Here is a 16,237-nt window from a genome sequence, read left to right as displayed (position 1 = left end):
CTGTGTAGTTAGTGATCAATGTGACGCCTGTCGACGTCTGTAGCCATGCCATGCATATCGTCGTGCTTCAGAGGCGAATTCTAGTAGTGGTCTGATGAATTGCTTTACACACAAGTTTCTTTTGACCATTTCTATCTTCTGTGCGTTTTGTTTGAGAACTAGATTACTAGATTATATATCTTGACAGTCTAGTTCCTATGCAGTATCATTACGATTTTATACACCTCCACTCACAGTTAAAGACCACATTGGGGACATTCAGTTTATAACTGGCTGTCGTTGATTGGACTCATCAGAGTGTTGTAGTCAAAAAGTATATGTATTGTATACCATGCAGGGAGGTATCCCTCACCCCCATCCCACATCCCTACGTACACATTGAAGTATTGAAAATGAAGTTGGGTGACAAACTTTTGTAGACGTAAAGTTATGGGGAAACTTTACCGGAGTTGTTCCTAAGTCGTTTTAAGTATGTAAGTGTATGCCGCATTGAAAACTATTGAAGGGTATCACATGAAAAGGACCATGAAAATAAAATCTATGTCTATCTATGTCTTGTCCCATATATCTGAAGGTTACATATCATTAGTCGACATCTTTGGTTAATTGTGTCGACTTTGTTTGGATGTTACTGGTGCGTGAACCTTTGGAGTTATAGCTGTGACGTAGTGATGCGAGGCTCTATATGGAATAAATCACTGACGTGTTGTGATCGACCATTAGTTGATTGGCTGCTCAATATCTCGTTGTCCCTTCCTCAAAAGTTGGAGATTTAGGCAGGATAGTTTCAGTTTGGTGTCACAGCTTTGCTTTTAAATCCAAATGGCGTTACCTTGTCACAGCGGAAGGTTGTTATCGAAGTTTCGTGGGTGTCTATGTGCTGCTGTAGCCGGCGACGTCTTGGGATGGGACTTTGAATTTGGTTCAGTAGAGTACACAGCCGTAGTACAACATGTTGAGTCTCCTGATATAGCGTATTCTAAAAGAGGTAAGACGATGGTGGTCAACTAGTGTGTAAAGTAGTAAACTATTGACGAAAACATGTAATCCAGCTGGTTACGAAAATACTACTGTCCACTGAAATACAGGTGCAGCCAGCGAGTCATTTTTCTGAAATTATTACAGAAAGTTAAAACATTGCTAATAATAATTTACATAATTTTACATTTGATTCAAGGTTGGAGGGGAAAGTGAAAGCTGGTCGTATCTGCCCTCCCACTGCGACATTACACGACCAGTCCTCCCGCCAGATTTGCCTGCCCACTGGCTGCTTCCCGCAATTTTCGCCAAGGTTTCCCCTCTCTCCGCTACCCTCTACCAGACATATGGCCTCTGTCCACTATTCGTTGAAGCCCTAATGTTAAATTTACACAGGATGCTATTTTATATACTCACAACAAAACAATTTCTCCTTGTAAAATATACGTATTGACAGTTGTCAGTTGACATATTAGGTTGTGCTGCAATCTCAATGCACTGCCTCGCCAGTTTCGATGACACACATGATCAAAAATTAATTATTTGTATCACACAATTAATTTACATCTTGTGAATATTGTAGTAACATTTATTCACTTACTTCCTGAAAAAAATATCGAAAACTGCCCGCTCTGCCCACTGCCTTCCCCTATCCCTATATCTTACAGCTGAAATATATGTTGCCCGAGGTTCAGTTGGTTGGTTCAGGGAGGTAGGCGTATGGGTGGTACATGCCATGGATTTTTCACAACATACAGAATATATAAACTTCCAAGTTATAAACTTGATTGACAGGATCAAGATAATAGTTATACAACACAATAGGGATGTTGTTGCATATGGTATATGATTTGTCTGGAGAGGGGAATGAAGTACATACTCATGTGATAACTTCAGCATGAAGCAGTACCAAAGGTATGAACTACGACAGGTAGCACCGAGACTCATTCCCTAATGCATATATTGCCGTTGAGGGCGCTTCCAAACACGCCTCATCTCGAGCTCTTGACGATGTGAATGCAAGTACTCAAACAAATCTCTCTGATAATTACAGGTAAATTGCAGTTTACAGATGACACTGCTATGGCTAGATCAGTAGCTGAATCATTAATCAAGAACAGAGGATACAATGCCAAAGACATGGCTCAAAGGTAATGTATTTTTATTGTCAAATTACAACGATCAATGGTTCTTGCAATGTCTGTAATGTATCAACCAGTGCATACCAGACTGTCCTGACTGTACTGGAACTGTGACTCATTCTCACGATGCTGTGACTCCGTTATACTCGTTTGCTATCCATGGGATAACAACTGTAGCTAAGTCAAAGAGCCAGCAAGTAGACACAGTGTATTTAATATAACATTTATTTCCAGCCTCTATGTCAGCTCTGTGATATCAACAATTATGGGAGGAAATAGTTCAAGTTACAGATACAAAGTCAAAAGTCACATTTTAATAAATTGGGCAGATGTAAAATGATGCAAATGATAGCAATGTCACCTGGGGAATTTATATAACAATTATCAGTTATTGGTAATGTAAATCATTGTTTTGTTACAGATTTGCCAGGGAATACAAAAAAGAACCATTCAGAGCCTATGGTCGAAATGTTATGAAAGTATTCGATAAATTACTTGATCCATCTTTAGAGGATGTTTACAAACCAGCCAGAGATCAGTTTAATGGCACTGGTTCCTATGGCAACGGTGGTGCAATGAGAGTGGCTCCTGTGGCATTATTTGCATATCATGATTTTGAAGAAATGGTCAAGGTGGGTCATAGTTCACACTTCATTGAACATTTTTCTTGAAAAAGAAATAAATTTATGATAGATATTATACTATAATTATAGCACCAAATAACGTTTATGTAATTGATCATTCTGTTAATGTTGGCAGATTGCCAAAAAGAATACCCTGCTGACACATTTCCATCACCATGGTTACAATGGAGCCATATTACAATGTGCAGCTGTACATCTAGCATTACATCATGATGACAAATCTTCACTGGATGCAAATGAGTTTCTTGATAAACTTATAGAGTACATGGATGAGATTGAGGATGAAGTTATTATAAAGGATGAAATACCAAGGAAAAAGTAGGAAAGACTTTTGGTACATTTTAGCTGAGTAGAATACAACCAGCAACAGGCAAGCATTTACAAGCGAAATGTGTTACAAACAGGGAAAGTAAAGAACTGGTCAGAATTGGATTAATAACACTTGACACAGCATGTTGGAAGTACAGAGACTTGTATTACATTCCATCGTTTGACAAGAACAATTTTATGGCCACTTTACACAACAGCTCACATCCACAGATGATGTGTATGTAAAGGAGGCCATAAAACTGTTCTTGTCAAGCCATACTTGTCTCTGTACCAACATGCTGTGCCAATTAATTGTTTTTAATGTATTCAATTGTTTACTTTCCATGTTTGTAACCAGTTGTAAATGCTTACCTGTCACTTGTTGTACTTAGTCTGAAAGATTCATCACTGTACTGTTAATCATTAACAAAACATGTAATGGATGATGAATGATGAAAGGAGTGCAGATGATGAAAAATCTGTCAGTTTAGATCAGAAATATAGATCAGTTCATATTTACATTAACTAGACAGGTTTTCAAGTATAGAGAGGGTATCTTTTTTCACATATTCCTACTTACTTTCCTTATGTGTTTGTTTGAAGTAAAGCTGATATTATAGTTTTTGCATCGTATTATGGACCAGGTCACTATTAGCCTGTATCAGTCATTAAAGCCTGTGACACTTCTGTGTATGTCATCTATACATGTCATTTACTTGGCTTGTCAGAAATATTAACACTCAAAACTAAACGTGAATTGTTGATCGTAATTTTATTTCATACAAAAAGTTTTAAAAAAAGAAAACAAATCTCTCTACTACATAAAAACAACACAAATAGAAAACATCACTTTATGTCTACATAACTGTTTGAGAATTCTATTTACATTAAAATTATAGTTTCTGAAATTCAAATTTTTTGACAGGTTTGGCACTGCAATGTCTCAGCCTTGTATGGCGCCCTCTTGAAAATTCATGTAAAATAGGAGATGGAAGTTTTTCTAAAGTTATGTCCTCCATTGGTTATAAGGGAAAGACCAGTCAAGATTATAATATAGTGAACAGTTTGTAAATATTTACAAACAGGCATGCTGATAACTAAAACTGCTGGGGGGGGGGGGTGGCTATTGTTTGTCATTGCTAACATTGTAAGCAGTTTGTGAAACAGTGAAGCAAAAAACATAGATTGTGATTTAAACTAGCCAAACTAGCTAGCAAACAAGTTGTTTGATTTCAGTAAGTTGAAATAACCAATAAGCTTCTATAACTAGACCATAATTAGATTTATGCTAAAAGTTAAAGTGAACAATCTAGAACAATTTTTTCTTTGATATTCTACTTCACCTTATTGGAAATCTCTAGAATTTGAAATACTCTTCATATTCTTTGAGTTTCATCTCAGGAGCATGTACTTTAATTCAAAATAGACTGGTATTTTGGTGGTGTAAAGTTACTCTAAAGCAGTGGTTGGACAAAGAGGGTGCTATTGATATGATAACAGTCACTATAAAAGTATTACAACTGATATCTAAATCTAAAGCAGTGGTTGGACAAAGAGGGCGCTATTTATGTGATAACAGTCACTATAAAAGTATTACAACTGATATCTAAATCTAAAGCAGTGGTTGGACAAAGAGGGCGCTATTGATATGATAACAGTCACTATAAAAGTATTAGAACTGACATCTAAATCTCAAGCAGTGATTGGACAAAGAGGGCGCTATTTATGTGATAACAGTCACTATAAAAGTATTAGAACTGACATCTAAATCTCAAGCAGTGATTGGATAAGAGGGCGCTATTTATGTGATAGCAGTCACCGTAAAACTGACCTCTAAATTTTAAAGTAATTGTTGGCCAAAGAGGGCGCTATTGATATGATAGAAGTCACTCTAAAAACTGACAACTGACTCTTGCAAAACATCCAAACCCATACCCACCTACCTTGCTGGCAAGTTTTTATAAATATTGTAGACATCCATCAAATGATTCCTTCAGTGAGACAGAAGTGTCTTGTCATTCAGTACATGGGATAAAAGACTACAAGGAAATATTTCAGCTGGACCCAAGTTTTCCTCGACATAACGGAGACACACAGGAAATACTTCAAGTGAAAAAGTTCAATTTTCCATTTCTAAAATTACCTTCATGATAGATTGAAAGTCTATGAAGCAGGATTTTTTTTTACAATCGGTTTTGTGTTTATTTACTACACTGAATGGTGTATTATCACACAACCTGATCACATGACCTTGGTTACTATGTTATTGTAGCTTTGTGTGAGTAATTCAAGTTTGTTTGTTGAAGGAGCACTTTCTATAGCATAGTATCGTTTGCTTAGTGGAAAGTTGTCAGTAGACAAAGTTTGTTTTAGGGATTCTCTTCTCTTTCATTGCCATCTGTGTTTGTCTTGGTTTGAATTCAGATTCAGTAAGGAATCCTCATTTGTTGAACTGAACATGAAATTGAAGTAATATTGTCAGCTTCCATTTTCAATATTCAATATTCTTTGTCGAATCAGTTCAAAGTGAGTGTTTTCTATTATTGTTTCCATAACAACACCTTGCCATGCAATGTCGGTCTTATTTCCATTGTTTTCACTGCCTCTGTTATTATTTTTTTAATTTTATTTATTTGTTGTATTGAAAACTTTATCATGAAAAATTTACATTTACTCCTTTCTGTCAGCCATTTTGGAGAGTGAAGTAATTTGCTCTGCATTCACATTATGGGATAGATTGTCATTTGAAGTGGGTTTACTTGCAGAAAGTCTCAAAGTCCCAAAGCTACTCACCTATACCATATTTTCTATGACCTAGGGTATAAATCACATATTTTCTGTGTGCACGTGTACAACATGACATAGAATGACTAGGGTATTAACACCATATTTTCTGTTTGAGCATGTACAATGTAACATGAAATGAGTATTAATACCGTTTTTTTCTGTGTGAATGTGTACAATGTGATATAAAATGACTAGAGTATCAATATCATATTTTCTGTGTGCACGTGTACAAGGTGACATAAAATGACTAGGGTATTGATATAGTTTCGGTGAGAACATATGCAGTGTAACATAGAATGACTTGGATATAAGTATCATATTTTCTTTGTGCACGTGTACAAGGTGACAGAATGACTAGGGTATAAATATCATATTTTCTGTGTGAACGTGTACAACGTGATATAAAATGACTAGGGTATAAATATATTTTCTGTGTACACGTGTACAAGGTGACATAGAATGAAAAGGGTATTAATACCATATTTTCTGTGTGAACGTGTACAGCGTGATATAAAATGACTAGTCAAACACAAAAAGTTACACAAACAGTGATTTTTCAAGCTTCTGATTGTGACCCTTTCATCCTTCCCATACCCTTATATAAATAAACTAAACACTTTTCATCCATTTTTTTAGTTCAATGAGAGTAACAGGTATCCCTCCTTTCAGTTTTGAGTAACCAAAAATCCATAAAGCTGTGGTTGTGTTAAAGTATTGTTGACCAGCATGTCAAGGGTACTTCAAAAGGTTATATTTCACATACCTAGAACTCAAGTGTAGGAAGAACTCTCCTGCCATGAAATTGATGCATTGTTCATGTACATTTCATTAGCACACCTGGGTCTGTTTATATTTCACATTTTGTCTGCTTCAGGTAACCCAACTTTTCCTAAAAAATAAACTTGGATTTTTAATAATAGTCTTCCCCACCTTCAATGGCAGAATTTACAACTTTTAAGTTTTCACTGCATGTCTGAAATCTGTTCAATTTATGAAATTTCTTGAAGTAATTTTATTTTGAATTTCAAGTGCATAAATCTGGCATTGTTGGGACAAAAATTTGATTTAAGTATGACTTTTTCTCCTAATGTGTGTATAGATGTAGAAATTTATTTTTAAAAAGTCCACTTCAACCCACAGGCACTTGTGGGTTTTTAGTTATATATACTATTCACGAAGGTAGAAGGACTGTGGTTTTATTTCTATGTACTGTTTTAAATTGTAACCAAGATTTAGCTGTTATAATTGACTAAATACATAAACATTCATGCAGAAGACAGCAACAAAATTGCAATCTGCTTTACATGTAAGTTAATTTTTGTGAGTTCAAATACCAGAATGTCTACATAAAAACAATTACAAAATGCTAAATTTTGGTGACAAGACTGTTCAATGATGTCACAGACCATAAGCAATAATGTGAGCATATGTATACTTCCCAGAAATATGTCTCTAAACTTTATTTTAGCTTATTTTATAGCTGAAACATACAAGTTTACACCAAAATAAATCCATGTGAAAATGTAGTCCCTTTCACTGGTAGATTCTGTGCAACTGTAAATCTTTATTGCATAACAACATGCCATAGCAAGCATGGTACAGCAAACAGAAATAAAGTGAATACAATCCTTTAGCAGACTACTGGAGGACGTACTGTTTACATCTACAAGAAATTTTCCATGAGGAAGTTTATCATCTGAGGTCAAAATATGCACAAATTCACTTTTGTCACTTGAGGAATGAAAATTTGAATTACATAAAGAAGAAAAAAGTGCCTTTCTTCATAGTAACCATAGTAACCATAGGGGATATACTATAGTCAGGTTTATTTGAATACAATATCTATACTCATAGAAGTGATGTTTGTCAGCTATAATAAGGTGGTGTCAAAATGTGAAAAATTTTCTTTCTGTGGAAAAGTGTTGTGTGCCAAAATGTATATTTACCTTTGTGAATCAGCCAGATGTGCAGAACTGAAATTTTTTCTGTCTAGAGCAGAGTACTGTAAGCCTAGATATTTTCGCCACTCGAAAATGTTGTGTTTTTGTAGTCTTCAGCTAGATCTAAAAGACAAATTTTCACTAATCACCAGACTGGTACATTGTGTTCATGTACAGGAAGGCCTTTTAGTCACTACTTATTTTTGAGGTTTTTGTTTTGCTGTGAAATACGCGAAAGTAAGTCTTTAAACAGTGTTAGACAGGACATTAAAAAAGAGCAGTTAAGTAGCTTCACCTCTAGACTCTTATCATTGAGAAAGGGTTTGTAGTGTTGTGTTACAATCACACCTCCTTAATCCATGGTCTCCCACCTTTTAGTCTTCATTAGCAGGTATACATGGTTTACCCAAAGACAAAGAAAAAATGGCTTTGCTACAATAGAGACACTTGCTGTAAGAAATATCTGCACAGCTGCCCACGATTTCCTGCACGAAATGTTAGAATGTGTTTGAACTGTGGTACAAGTGCTGTTCTTTCCTTGTTCTCACCACAACACTGTTCATATTTTCTGAGAACTGTCACATTTGTTTAAATTCGAACCTCTGTCCTAGCTTAGGAAAAATTCTCAACCAAAGAATGACTTCAAAATACTTCAAATTATTTGTGAAAGCCTGTAACATGATTTTTTATTACTAACTGTCTTTTCACAGAATATCTTGATATTTTGATTTTACTACAGAATTAAAACACTGGTTGGCAGATACGTACAGCAAAGTATGACCTTGGGCTAAAAAAAACCTGTCAAGCTGTTGCAAAACAGAAGATGGACATTTCCAAAAAATGTCATAGCTACGTCACTTAAAAGGTACATTTCCGCCAAGAAAAGGAAGTGCACTTGCCCACCTCAGGGACTAGCTGATTTTCATAAAACTGAAAATAGTCCGCCTGCCTTGCTGACACAAAAAGACCCAAACATTGTTGTCACAAAAACACATGATAGAAAATGTCCTGCAGTTGTTATTTTGTTGTAAACTGTGGATAGATTTCTTTACTCAAATTGCCAACCTGCAACTTTTGTCCAGTGTGCTTTGCTAAGAATGTTGACCCCTGTTACAGGAAAGGGAAAAACCAGTAAAAGTAGCAGTTTCCCATATATTGAGCCTTTTGATAAATTCTCAGTAAAATGACAAGAGAACTAGGGTATATTTTACCTCCTTAATACCACCCTTAGCAAAATCACTGTTTATTTCATTATTTTAGATTTAAAAATTCTAGGAGAAACGAATTCTTGTCCCCAAAAATGATATACAAACAAGCGTCGGTTTTAGCGCTAAAATCATGTTCCTTATAATAGATTTGTGATGTTCACATCCTGAAACTATAGAAGCCATATTTATATTTTTAGACTTAGGGCATTAAAGTCGGTGTCTTCTTGTCGGCATTTGTGTAAAGTAGTATTTAATTCACTATGCGCAACAGGTACATGTACTTCCCAATCTGTGGTTTCAATTTTGCCTTTCTAAATTTCCCCATTTTATCAAATGTTGAATCAAAGTGATCAAAAAATTGTATTTTGAAGATATTTAGGTATTCATTAAGTCAACGTCATACATTTACCAAGTAATAAGGAAGTTTGGTGTTAACTGTAAATAAAACTCGGAAATAAGGTAACAGCTGGAAGCTTTTTCTGAAACTTAACTGGCTTCATTACAGTGAGTTTTCAATAGAAATTTTACAATAATCACTTAGATATCACCACCATCCCATATGGCATTCCATCTTTACCCTGGGGTAGGGGAAACCAGCAAATTTCTGAATCGGCTTTGGTCCTAAGATGTTTTCGGCTTTGTGTGTTACCACATCCCTCCAACCAGAAAGAAAATCCATGTTAAACAACAAACACATATTATATTGCAAGCTACCCACCCAGTAAATTCCATATCAATTTTCACTACGTATTATAAGTAATTTTGATTGAAATATAAAAATTTAATATCTCTGTGTGTCGAAAATTTAATTTCTTAAAATTACATAGGATACAGAAAATTTTATTTCTATTTGGTCATTTATTTGTTTTCTTATTTCTCATATTTCTTATTAAAATCTGAGAGAAAATGTTCTCTATGAGAGACTTGCAATTTTTTGTACTTAGAAAAGTACAACTAAAGATAGATAGATAAAAAACAAAAAAACAAAAAAGTGACAAATATCCTTGTCAAATTTTCGACAAACACTGTCATATTAAGTCATGTTTAGTTCATCATTGCATGTGAATGTAGTTATGTGATTCAGTGTGTTTTTACCCAAATGGGTGCAGACCCATTAGCAGAGATTTGAATAGGTATTCTGAGGGGTTTCAAGGTCTGAAGTCTTTTCTTATGGAAATTAAAAGGACCAACCCTTTAATAGCATAATGCTTGTTATTTTGATTAGTGATTGGTAATGTTCCAGTGTCTTACTAATTGGTCATTTAGTAAAACAATGGAAGACTGTGTAATACCACCTGAAATTCTCAACTAATGTGATGAATGAAATTTACATATTTGCTAAATAGAACTCATTAGAATGAATGTGTACCAAGTGGCCTGTAAATTTAACTTTGAACAATTTTGCTGTAGGGCTTTGTGACTTACTGTCCCACTCTGGTGCAGATTACACTCACAGTAGAGTTTTCTTAAATCCCCATTTCCTTCTCAAGACAAGAGGTCCACATCTTTGAAAGTAACCATGACAATGTATTTGTTCCCTTTCACACCTTGTGCTAATGACTATATTATCATGTCTGATCATGCCAAAACACTGGAAACATTTGTAACTAAATTATAACTTAGGTAAGCGTAGCCACTCCACCAAATGGAGGGTCTATGAGGTAAGCTAACCAACTGAGTTGCAGTCTTGAGCTGTATTATGCATTGTGATAAATATTATGGTTTGGTTGTCATGGATATCAAATGTTTCAAACATTGTAAATAAATATGGGCATAGTATTTAATAGAAGTGTTTTTAAAATGTATATTTTACCATACAGAGTGGTGGAGGGTTTCTCCTCCACTGTCTATAATTTTACAGAGAAATATCTCTGTTAAGTCACCAATACTTTGTTATCTAGGCAGTACTTTGTGGTTTTTGCTTTGTTTGGGGAGGCTGGTCCCAAGATGCATTGCAATCTCTCTATACAATACCATGTATTGTGCATGCACTGAGGGGTTGCACGCGCTACTCAGGGGAATGGTTGTCACCTGACTGTAACCTGAGTTCATCCGTAATATTCCTCTCTCATTGATGCTGTTTAGTCTTTTTTCTATAAAATCACTCATAATCAAAGAGGTAAACATGTCTCTCCATCATTTCCTGATGAAAAAGTTATTTCAAATGTAATAAAGACAAAACAAGAATAAATCTAACAACATAAGCAATGTCCTGTCATGCAATGCATCTTGGAACCGGAAAATTGACTATTGTCTGCAGCGAAGGCTAGTATAATGGGCCTATTAGCAGGATTTAGTCTCATATTTATTTGTTTCTGTTGGTAGGGTCAAAGGTGAAGATGGCTTACCAAAGGTCAAAGGTGAAGATTGCTTGTTAAAGGTCAAAGGTGGAGAAACTAATGCTGATCCACAAGATGTAATTTATGAAAAGCCATATTGCGTCAAATTAAAGAAACTAAAAAGTTTGCTGGGAGACCCAGACCCAACAACTGACAGAGTTGTTGAAATACTCGGTGAGAAACTTAAAATATTTTTAATTTTTACCTGAAAAACTTTGAACTATTTTTTGTGAGAAACTTTACACTAAAACAATATTATGCTGCAAAATATGATTTGTTAGGCAGATCAGATTATGTTTGTTTGGTTGATGTATTTACAGGTGTATCATGTCATTGTCAAATTACTAAGTAAACTGTTCCAAATTTTTCATAAACGTACATTTACTTTAATTTTTTTTCCATCAAAAAAAGGTTTAATTTTGTTTTAGTTGTTTCATTACATATCAAATATTGGTTCATGTGTTTCATCAAAAATAACACATCCATTTTGGTGTCCTACTTCCTAGCCATAGTATATAGCACCCAAAGTTTTATAGTACCAGCTGTAACAGATTCACAGTACTGACAGTTGTACTGCAAAGTAGCATGAAGTAGGACTTGGTGAGGGTCACAACAGTTCAAGCCTACACCGTACAGTTGGCATCTGCTGTCTGACAGATCCTGGATGTGAAAAGATGAAAAATAAACAATGATCAAACTAACGACAACATACATCCTGTGTAGATTTTCTTTAGTGGAGGGAGTACTGACAGATTTTTTAGTGAGAACGCCCTAAATGTTGGTAAAATGTTGCTGGAATTCTGTTTTAGTGCGAATAAGTTACCTAAATATTTGTAGTGTGAAAAAGAAAACCCAGTCATCATACAAATCGCTGTGATCCTTTTTTTCTTCTTTTCCATTTTTTAGTAAAAAAAATGGAATTTGGTAATTTGAAGGTTTTCATTTATGTTTTCACAAAAAGACACATTATGGAGAGGATGGAATATTGAAAAGGCACATATTGAGGGGTGGAAGGGGTATATTTTTAAATTTTGTAAATTTTCATGCAATCTGCAACCAGGTATTTTTTCACTGAATACCAGATATGATCTTCAGTTAAAAAAAGCCTTAATATGTGCAATCAAATTTTTAGTTTGAAACATGTGAATCATTCTGAAGTGCAGTTTTTGACATGTCGGTATGCTATCACCAAGAAAAGTTTCATTTGAGATAAATGAAGACAAAACATTTTGAGCTTTAGCAGCTCGGCCCATCTGAATTTAGCACAAATCATTTTGATTGGCTGAGAGCTATGGATATTTGTTGGTTGAGGTTTAAATGACCAATGACATTGTCTGTTCCATTCTGCTTTGTGTAATACAACATGGTACATTCTACTTTTAGTGATCTTGTGAAGGCTTACAGTGACATCAACAGTACACTCACAACAATTTCAACTGAAACACAATTTTTCACATTTTGGCACCATTTTATATGGGCAGATAAAATCTGTTGGCTGCTTTGAACTTATAGCCACATCAATTTTGTATCTAAATTAGTAAAATCTACACCCACCTAAATAAATCTGTAGTTACCAGTGAAAGTTATCCCATTTTCATGCTGGGACAAAACTGTGTTTGGCTAAATAATCTAAAATACATTTAGAGCCAAAATATGTATGTTCAGTGACTGAATTGTTCAGTTTATCATTCTTTCAGGTAATGGTGTATCTGCATACAAATCAGTTCCTACAGCTATTTTTTCATTTCTACACTGTCTAAAACCCAGTCCTAATATATCCTCCAATGGTCTTGTCAGAACAATCACATACGCAATATCATTGGGTGGAGATACTGATACCATAGCAACCATGGCAGGTGCCATTGCTGGTGCATATTATGGGATGGAGAGTATTCCTGAGAATTGGAAGACATGCTGTGAGGGAATGGATGATGCAGTGCAGTATGCAAATCAGTTTTATGAACTTGTCACAGAATAAAGTTCAGAATTAAAGTGAATATCCATCGGAAGCTGAAATAATATGATTAAGAAGTTATTGCCAAGAAATAAGTGTCAATCATATTTCAAGCATTCAAGAATAAGTGATGTATTTGAGACTGAATTGTCATGATGTCGAACGAATAACCTCATATTTTCTGTTCAAACAGAATACAACTCTGCATGAGTGTGGAATAGTAATGAAGTGAAAAAAAGCGCACATATTAAATGTTCAACATTTTTATTTTTTCTAAAAATGTTGGTTTTTAGTTGAAAAGAATCTTCAAAACTTCTAGAAATTCTCAAGGTTATTCCATGTAAATAAAAAAATTGACAGTTTATCCAAAATCAAGTACTTGTGTAACCTTTACCTTATTTCATCACATTTGACCCTCAAAAGGGGGAGCATGTGACCTTTGACCCCATACATGATAGTGTGTGTGACTTTTTCCACTATTTCATGCCAACTCCGTTGACAGTTAGTAGGTAGGGCTCTAAATTTATGGACAGAAAGTACAGGGACTGTATCTTGTGGTTTTCTGGTTTCATTGTAGTGGTTGTCATGTGTGTAAATAGAGCATTTGTCAAGGGAGGTCGGCATACTCTCAGGAACCACGAACTCACTTATTTTGCTGACAGAGTTGTCAATGCAGTTTTATGACAGTTTCTACTTTTGCTGATCCATCACAAAGAAGGTGACTCAAGTACCTCAGTCTGCAAGGTTACTTACTATCAGAATCAGAGTCACTCTACCAGATGTGCTCAAACTACAGTCTCTTCTCTCACAAGTTGTCGATTAACAAGAAGTTTGGGATATTTTGTTTTTCATAACTGAATTCAGAGACTGATAACATCTTTCTTGAAGAACTAAGTGACACAAAAAATTGTGGCAAGTCAGATCCGAAAATGTACAAAATTTAAGCGGTTTACCCTCTTGTCTTCCAAAAGCTCTTTTTTCCAAAATAATTTGAGCTATTCTTTAATTTAGATACAGACAACCAACAAACAAAATAACTGTAGAGTTGGTTGCCTGTTGTTTCAGCCATTTTGAATTGCAGGTTTTATTGATGTTTGTTCTCCTTTCAATAATTCTATAAGGTAATGTCTTATGATAGACTTTTTAAGTTTATGGGATTTCTCTGATATTATTTCCAATAAACCAATTTAATATATTTTGTGCTTTCATTAGGTCTTTTTGTGTAAAAGTGATGTGAGTGAAATCACCGAAAAATATGCACTAGGAGTAAAAATCCCAAAGATCTTTCAGATGACCAGTACTTACTACATTAATTGTGAACATACTGTGTGTATTTTGGCACGGAGCTTTCAGTTGAAACAATTTTTGTGCCAAAGTAAATCAGACTGAAAATGGTACCACTTTCACTGGTAAATTCTGACATCTAAAAAGGCAGATTTGTTTAGAGTGAATCGGTACAAAAAGTTTGTATCAATCAAAACACATTTTAGCCAAAATGTGAAAAAAATAGTATTTCCACTAACATGTTTGTGTTAAAATAAATCTCATTGTAACCAAACTAAACATGTTTGCTGAAATGACCACCATTGTAGTCAGTGACATTGCACTTTTTTAGGGTTAGAAACCATGTTTTCATGATACATTGTTTGTTAATTTTGTTATTATGGTTCTAATTTTCAGTACATAGCTTTATTATTCATTCAAACATATCACATTCTGAGATCATCACTGAAAGAAACCAAGGTCAAAGGTCACATTGAAAGGATGGCTATTTATCCACTGAAGTGTTCATTCTGTGATGTTACCTTCAAATCTACTAGCAATGACAGGAAGTGCCCAAGCAATGCATTGTGGGTGTGAGCAAAACTATTATCTGAGTGTTTATGGAAAACATTGTTGCAGGGAACTATAACCTCTTGTTTTTGTATTTGAAACTTCATCAAGCATAAATAATAACGTTACCTTCAAATGAAGTACAATCTACAAGGATACACCAAAACAGTGCATCTTTTATGGCAAAGTAAACATTGGTACTGAATGTAAGTATTTAGTGAAAGGATGTTTCAAAGTTAGAGAAACAAAAAAAAAATGATATTAGTATTTTCAAGTTCAAAAAGTATAAAAATAAGTATTTGTAATGTCATCTTTGCAAGGTGTGTACAATCTGTCAGAAAATACTTCAAACACTGTATCTTATAATGAGAAAGTAAACATAGGATTCTGAATGGCAAGTATATATTTAGAAAATGTTGCTTCAAAGTTATAGAAAACAAAAGTCATGATATATCTTAGAAAATATATTTAAAGCTATGTGCAGACACCTCACCTTCACTTAAAAACAAAAATGGTGGCCCAGGTAACATACCTTATACTTTGCATGGTCAATTTTGACGATTTCATAATTTCTATCTTTTGGAGGTCCCGACATTTAGTTTTTTGTACTCTTTTCAGATTTTCTGATTTTTACACCACTCCTCACCCTGTTAGCCCCCCCCCCTCCCCATACTCCCTACACATACACACCCATTTTTAAAACCAAATCTCAGACTGTCCGATTGTGAAGTTGTGTTGGTGAAAGCCTGCCCTCTATAGCGTAAATTGGGGCAGGTACAAATGCAAATATCTATGGTTGGCGGTGGAGCTGGCAGACGGAAGCAGGTCGATGACGACTTGCGGAGAATCTACACTTTCAAATGAGATACAGGTAAATTACGTGAAAGGGTTGTCGTTATTGGTTGCAACCAAAGAAAAATACATCTGTTGTCTATTTTGTTGATTGCAATTGTCCAATTTAGTTGTATTGCGCGTGTTTTCCATTTTAATTAGTGCGAGTCAGCGGGAAATGTACGGAGAAGCTACATTGACTTCAAAACTAATTTAGTCCAATTTATGCAATATGCTAATTTCTACTTTTACATATATTTTAGCTAAATATC

General features: G+C 34.8%; 1 protein-coding gene across 1 annotated transcript; it reads left to right on the top strand.

Annotated features, from left to right (window-relative positions):
• The first annotated feature begins 601 nt into the window (after positions 1-601).
• Positions 602-14,376, top strand: LOC144446398 (ADP-ribosylhydrolase ARH3-like). Its single transcript, XM_078136152.1, has 6 exons — positions 602-988; positions 2,033-2,129; positions 2,542-2,752; positions 2,880-3,082; positions 11,334-11,521; positions 13,045-14,376. The coding sequence occupies exons 1-6, from the start codon at positions 823-825 to the stop codon at positions 13,323-13,325; spliced, it is 1,146 nt and encodes a 381-aa protein (XP_077992278.1). The 5' UTR covers positions 602-822; the 3' UTR covers positions 13,326-14,376.
• The last annotated feature ends 1,861 nt before the right edge of the window (positions 14,377-16,237 follow it).

The sequence above is a fragment of the Glandiceps talaboti genome, chromosome 15 (genome assembly GCF_964340395.1).
Source record: "Glandiceps talaboti chromosome 15, keGlaTala1.1, whole genome shotgun sequence".
Classification (NCBI taxonomy): domain Eukaryota; kingdom Metazoa; phylum Hemichordata; class Enteropneusta; family Spengelidae; genus Glandiceps; species Glandiceps talaboti.
Note: the sequence above shows the minus strand (reverse complement) of the source record. Positions and strands in the feature narration are given on the sequence as shown.

What these genes read in the sequence shown, in the direction of transcription:
- LOC144446398 (XM_078136152.1), top strand. Translation starts at nt 823, where the DNA reads ATGGCGTTACCTTGTCACAGCGGAAGGTTGTTATCGAAGTTTCGTGGG. An exon ending in ATTTTGAAGAAATGGTCAAG is followed by an intron (nt 2,753 to 2,879) that starts GTGGGTCATAGT and finishes TAATGTTGGCAG; the next exon opens with ATTGCCAAAAAGAATACCCT. An exon ending in GATGAAATACCAAGGAAAAA is followed by an intron (nt 3,083 to 11,333) that starts GTAGGAAAGACT and finishes TTCTGTTGGTAG; the next exon opens with GGTCAAAGGTGAAGATGGCT.